The 5,432-nt window shown below is 47.0% G+C and overlaps 1 protein-coding gene across 1 annotated transcript in view; it reads left to right on the plus strand.

Moving 5' to 3' along the window:
• The first annotated feature begins 3,806 nt into the window (after positions 1–3,806).
• The window catches only part of LOC139024506 (filaggrin-2-like), a 24,172-nt gene continuing 22,546 nt past the window's right edge, over positions 3,807–5,432 (plus strand). The window contains exon 1 of the mRNA XM_070439355.1: positions 3,807–4,230. Within this exon, the coding sequence (XP_070295456.1) occupies positions 4,115–4,230 (116 nt within the window). The 5' untranslated portion in view covers positions 3,807–4,114. The remainder of the gene's footprint in view (positions 4,231–5,432) is intronic.

Raw genomic sequence — 5,432 nt, forward strand, 5'->3', positions numbered from 1 at the left:
CTCCCTCCTAATTCCTTATGCTTAACAGTCACACCCAGTATCTATTCTGCCTAATCCTACTGTAACACAGTCACACCAGATCTCTGCCTAATTCCTACTGTAACATGGTCACACCAGTATCTCTGCCTAATTCCTTAGTGTATGACGGTCACACCCTCAACATGGAGGAGGCTGATCAACATGGATAGCGTATGTGGCGGATAGGTACGGTGTGGGGGGTGTGCTGTGTGGCTTGTGTGTGTGTAGGTGTTGTGTGCTGTGTGTGTGTGTGTGTGTGTGTTGTGTGTGTTGAGATGTGTGTGTGTGTGTGTGTGTTGTGTGTGTGTGTGTGTGTGTGTGCATTCATGTGAGTGCGTGTGTGTGTGTCTGTGTGCGGACCGTGTGTGGTTCACGGTATACAGCATATACCCCAGTCCCCTCCTCCACTCTCTCTCAGCATACTATGGTAATTAAGAATGCCTCAGTAAAAGTCTCATTAATTAACTGTCTTCTTTAAAATAGAACTGTTCTCCTCCAGTCCCGCTGGCCTGGCAGCCTGGTGTCACAAGTCTGATGGTTGTCTAAATAATCTACTCATTTAGAACAAAGACGTTGCTATATTTCAGATTTTATATATTTATAATGTGGAAGTTTTCTTGGAGTATAAATCTAAAGTTTGGAGACCGGTATTGTGCGGCTCCATTCACACACACACACACACACACACAACACACACACACACACACACCACACACACACCACACACACACACACACACACACACACAACACACACACACACACACACACACACACACCCAACACACACAACACCAAAACACACCCCAAACACACAAACACTACACAAACACACACACACACCACACACATACCCAGGCTGGAGCCACTCCCTGAAACCCAGATCCAATTCACCAGGCCTGCTCAGGAGGCTGTTACAAGGAGACCAAACAGAACACTGCCCTGTATTCATTAGCAACTCCTCCTCAATCACACACACACACACATAGATTGCAACACTGAGATGTGTGTGTGTTGTGGTGTGTGTGTGTGTGTGTGTGTGTGTGTGTTGTTGTGTGTGTGTGTGTGTGTTGCGTTGTGCGTGTTGCGTGTGTGCGTGCATGAGAGAGATTAACACTACATAGCTTGTATAAAGCGACAGTCCCCGGACACTCTGCAACTGTAATTTCTCACCCTCCTCTGTCAGATAGCACCAGGTGTGATTCATTGTCTCTCTCCTCGCTGCTACCTCTCACTCATCTCTCTCTTTTCATCAAAACATCTCTTGTTTTCTCTCAATAAACATCCAAGTGTGTGTCAGACCCCTCTGAGTTGGTGAATCCTCTCTCCCACTCCAATCCCTCTCTCATTCCTCTTTATCTAACTCTAACCTCAGAGAATGTCCCATGCGTGGCAAACAGAAAATGAGTGAAGATGTAAGAGGAGAAAGTACGGAGAAAAAAGGTTGGTGGGATGGAACAAGGGAGAGGGGGAAGAAGAAAGAAAAGTGAATTGACTGGAGACACAGGGAGAAGAGAGGAGGATTGGAGACAAATGGAGAAGGGAGAAGGAAAGAGGACTGAGATGACACGGGGAAGAGACTGGGGCGGGGAAGACGAGGACGGCGAGGGGAGGAACCGGAGAGGACTGGGAGACGAGAAGTGAAGAGGACTGGAGGCAGGAGGATGAAGGGAAGAGGACTGGAGACCACGGATAGAAGAAGAATGGAGAGACAGACTGGAACAGACTCGGAGCAAGGGAGGAGGAAGACAGAGGAAGACTGGGAAGTGAGCAAGGAGAGGATAGGAGAACAGAAGAGACTGGAGAACAGGGAGAAGGGAGAGGACTGGGGAAAGCGCGAATAGGACTGGGAAAGTGAAGCGACTGTGGAGAAGCTGAAGAGCGACTGGGGAGAGGCAAGATGACTGGCGAAGAGGACTGGAGAGACAGGAGAAGGGAAGAGGACTGGATGAGACAGGGGAGAAGGGAAGAGGACTGGGAGAAGGGAAATAGGATGGGGAGAGGACTGGACGCAGACAGGGGAGAGGCAAGAGGACTGGAGAGACAGGCGACGAGAAGTGAAGAGGACTGGCGGAGACAGGGAGAGAAGTGCAACGGGGACTGGAGAGATAGGGAGAAGGGAAGATGACTGGAGAGAAGGATTAGGACTGGAGAGACAAGGCAGAAGTGAAGGGGACTGGAGGAACAGGGAGAAGGGAAGATGACTGGAGAGAGGAGAAAGGAATAGGACTGGAGAGAAGTGAAGAGGACTGGGGAGTAGGGAAGATGACTGGAAGAGACTGGAGAGACTGGGAGAAGGGAAGAGGACTGGAGAGACAGCGGCAGGAGGACTGGAGGACAAGGCAGGAGGACTGGAGAGACAAGGCAGGAAGGACTGGAGAGACTTCCGGCTATACGCTATACTTCCGGCGCCGAAAAGAGATGGCCGGCCTCGCTTCGCGTTCCTTGGAAAATATGCAGATTTGTTTTTTTACGTTTATTTCTTACATCGGTACCCCAGTAATCTTAGGTTTCATTACATACAGTCGGGAGGAACTACTGAATATACGATTAACGTCAACTCATCATCGTTCCTACCAGGAATTATGACTTTCCCGAAACGCGATCCAGTGTTTTGCCTTCCACCAATACAATGGATCTGATCCCAGCCGGCGACCCTGTGCGACGCCGAAAAAGGGGAAACGACGACAGGTCTCGTGGTCAGGGCTTCGGAGACGGGCACATCAGCGCTCCACTCCCCTAGCATACTACTCGCCAATGTCCAGTCTCTTGACAATAAGGTTGATGAAATCGAGCACGGGTAGCATTCCAGAGAGACATCAGGATTGCAACGTGCTCTGCTTCACGAAACATGGCTAACTCAAGGACGCTAACGGAGTCGTGCACTCTCTCTCTTTGTTGTGTGTGTGTGTGTGTGTGTGTGTGTGTGTGTGTGTGTGTGTGTGTGTTATCTCATTGCACAGACTAACCAAGACAATGCCCCGGATGCAGGTGCTGGTCTCTCAGGGAGATGGCCGTCCGTCTTTCTATCACAGTAAAAGCAGACACACAGAGAGAGAGAGAGCTCTGGGCCTAGAGCTGCGACAGGGGAGCAGTCACCTCAATTATAGCAAGCCAGAGTGCCAGAGAATATCAGTGGTGGGAAGAAAATGGAGATGCAGGTGTCATGAAGAATATTTCCCCACATCATAACATAATGGTGTAGGCTATTGCAGATTCTTCTCCAAATTGTAAATACAAAACTTGTAAATATAAAGACATGTAAGCCTATATGCCAACATATAAAAACAGTTCTCAGGTGTGGAATGGTTTTCCTACACTCTGAGAATTAGTGGTGACCCGAGGTTCCCTGGAGTTCCTCAAAGAACCATTGCAAGTCAAGGGTTCGTATTTGCACCTTTGGTTAGTTAAAGGGTTCCTGTAAATAAAATAAATWAAAAAAATACAGCCCATTTTTTTTYCCCGATTGCCACTACTAATGCTTCATGTCACAGGGGGTTTCTCAGATAACATTTTCAGAGGGGTTTCCTCGCTTTGCCTTTTTGACCTAAAAAGGTTCCCCCACAGCTGCAATCTTTTAAACCCCAAAAGGTTATTCGAGGCTCCTTTAGGGAAGAGGGGGACGAAAACATGGACACTTTTGAGCATGAGTGTTCGAGGATGTAATCACTGAAAAAAKATGCAAGTTGCCTCGCGACAGCCACACCAGAGAAAGTGTTTTTCTCTCTCTCTCCGTGCGTAAAGACGCACACCCGGCTTGCTTCCTCAGCTCGCGCTGCTGCCCAGACTTCAGGTTCGGGAGCCGTAACGTATTTACTGACKGGGACACGCGAGTTTTCGTGCCAATGCTCCATCTGCTCGCGAAGGCACTATTTGGGGAGATAAACCGAACCAACCGTCATTTTCCTTTCCGTTTTGCCGTTTCGTGTCAACAAGTTCAAATCCAGATTCTCTCAGTCTGTCTGCCACCGGGAGGGAAATAACGGAACCGCTGCTCCCTCCTGTATCACCAACTCACCGAGGGAGATTTATTTCCATTAAAACTTTKGAATCTTTTTTTCAACTGCGGTACACAAAATAATCAGAGCGCGCAGAGAATGATGGCACGACGCATTTACCAAAACCTGGTTTTCTCGTCCATGTTTGGATGCTTGGTTTGGCTAACGGTGGTTTCTGTCGTTCACGCTGACGGTAAGTTTTTTCTACCTGGCTTGTGACGCCCTGTCCAAATAGTAACTGTGTCGGTTTTGGTCATATCTGGCGCACGGTGGGCAGCGGTCAGCATCTGGGGGTCTCGCGTCCAACCGGACATCTGAAGAGGGAGGGAAACCTCTGCCTTCAGGGCTGGAACTTTTGGTCGGGGATACACTTTTTAAACAACGTTCAGAAATATATTCGACTGTATTCCAACCTGGTTTACAGAGTAAACTGCTGCTTCGAATTGAACAATGCTGCTAGAAAAAGCTTATGCATATAGTATTGCTTGATAATACATGGTCTGTATTGATTAACCTGTGTGAGCAGGATTTTGACTTGGTGTTGGCAGTCTCGCAGTCTCTCTCTCTCTCTCTCTCTCTCTCTCTCTCTCTCTCTCTCTGCAGTGAGATATGAATGCTTTGTGTGTCTTTCTCTGCACTCACTCATACAGACATGTTACAACTCACACCACACACAGCCGTATTTGAATTCTAAAAGGTGAAATCGAATGTTTTCTCTGAATTAAAAAAATCTCAAGAAATGTTAATTGTCAAAGTAACCCTATTGAATTAATGATGGTATTTCTTTTAAATCTGAACATAGATAGCCATAGTGATGATGATGATGATGGTGATGATGATGATGGTCTGTATAGGGGTGGCCACTGCAGTTCGTACAGTATATAGCGAATCCTCCTCCTATAACAGATCATGTAACTAGGGGGCAGCGCTCCCTGCTGTCTGTGTCCCAAAGGAATGGAATCAGATAAGCTGATCCTGGATCTGCACGTAGTTATAACCAGTCTTTAGTTTGGAGAGACCTTGATGGGGAACTCAGATAAGCTGATCCTGGATCTGCACTGTAGATATAACCAGTCTTTAGTTTGGAGAGACCTTGATGGGGAACTCAGATAAGCTGATCCTGGATCTGCACTGTAGATATAACCAGTCTTTAGGTTGGAGAGACCTTGATGGGGAACTCAGATAAGCTGATCCTGGATCTGCACGTAGATATAACCAGTCTTTAGTTTGGAGAGACCTTGATGGAGAACTCTGTTATCTAATGCGAAGGGTTTATAACAGGTTTTAAAGTAGTTAATATACTATTAACTTATAGATAGTTAAATCAGTTGTGTAACTGTTTTTATAACTGTTACAACTGATTTTATAAACTACTGATTTACAGTCCATACCATGGTATCTGCTGTGTTCCTGCTGT

Source organism: Salvelinus sp. IW2-2015, unplaced genomic scaffold (genome assembly GCF_002910315.2).
Source record: "Salvelinus sp. IW2-2015 unplaced genomic scaffold, ASM291031v2 Un_scaffold1588, whole genome shotgun sequence".
Classification (NCBI taxonomy): domain Eukaryota; kingdom Metazoa; phylum Chordata; class Actinopteri; order Salmoniformes; family Salmonidae; genus Salvelinus; species Salvelinus sp. IW2-2015.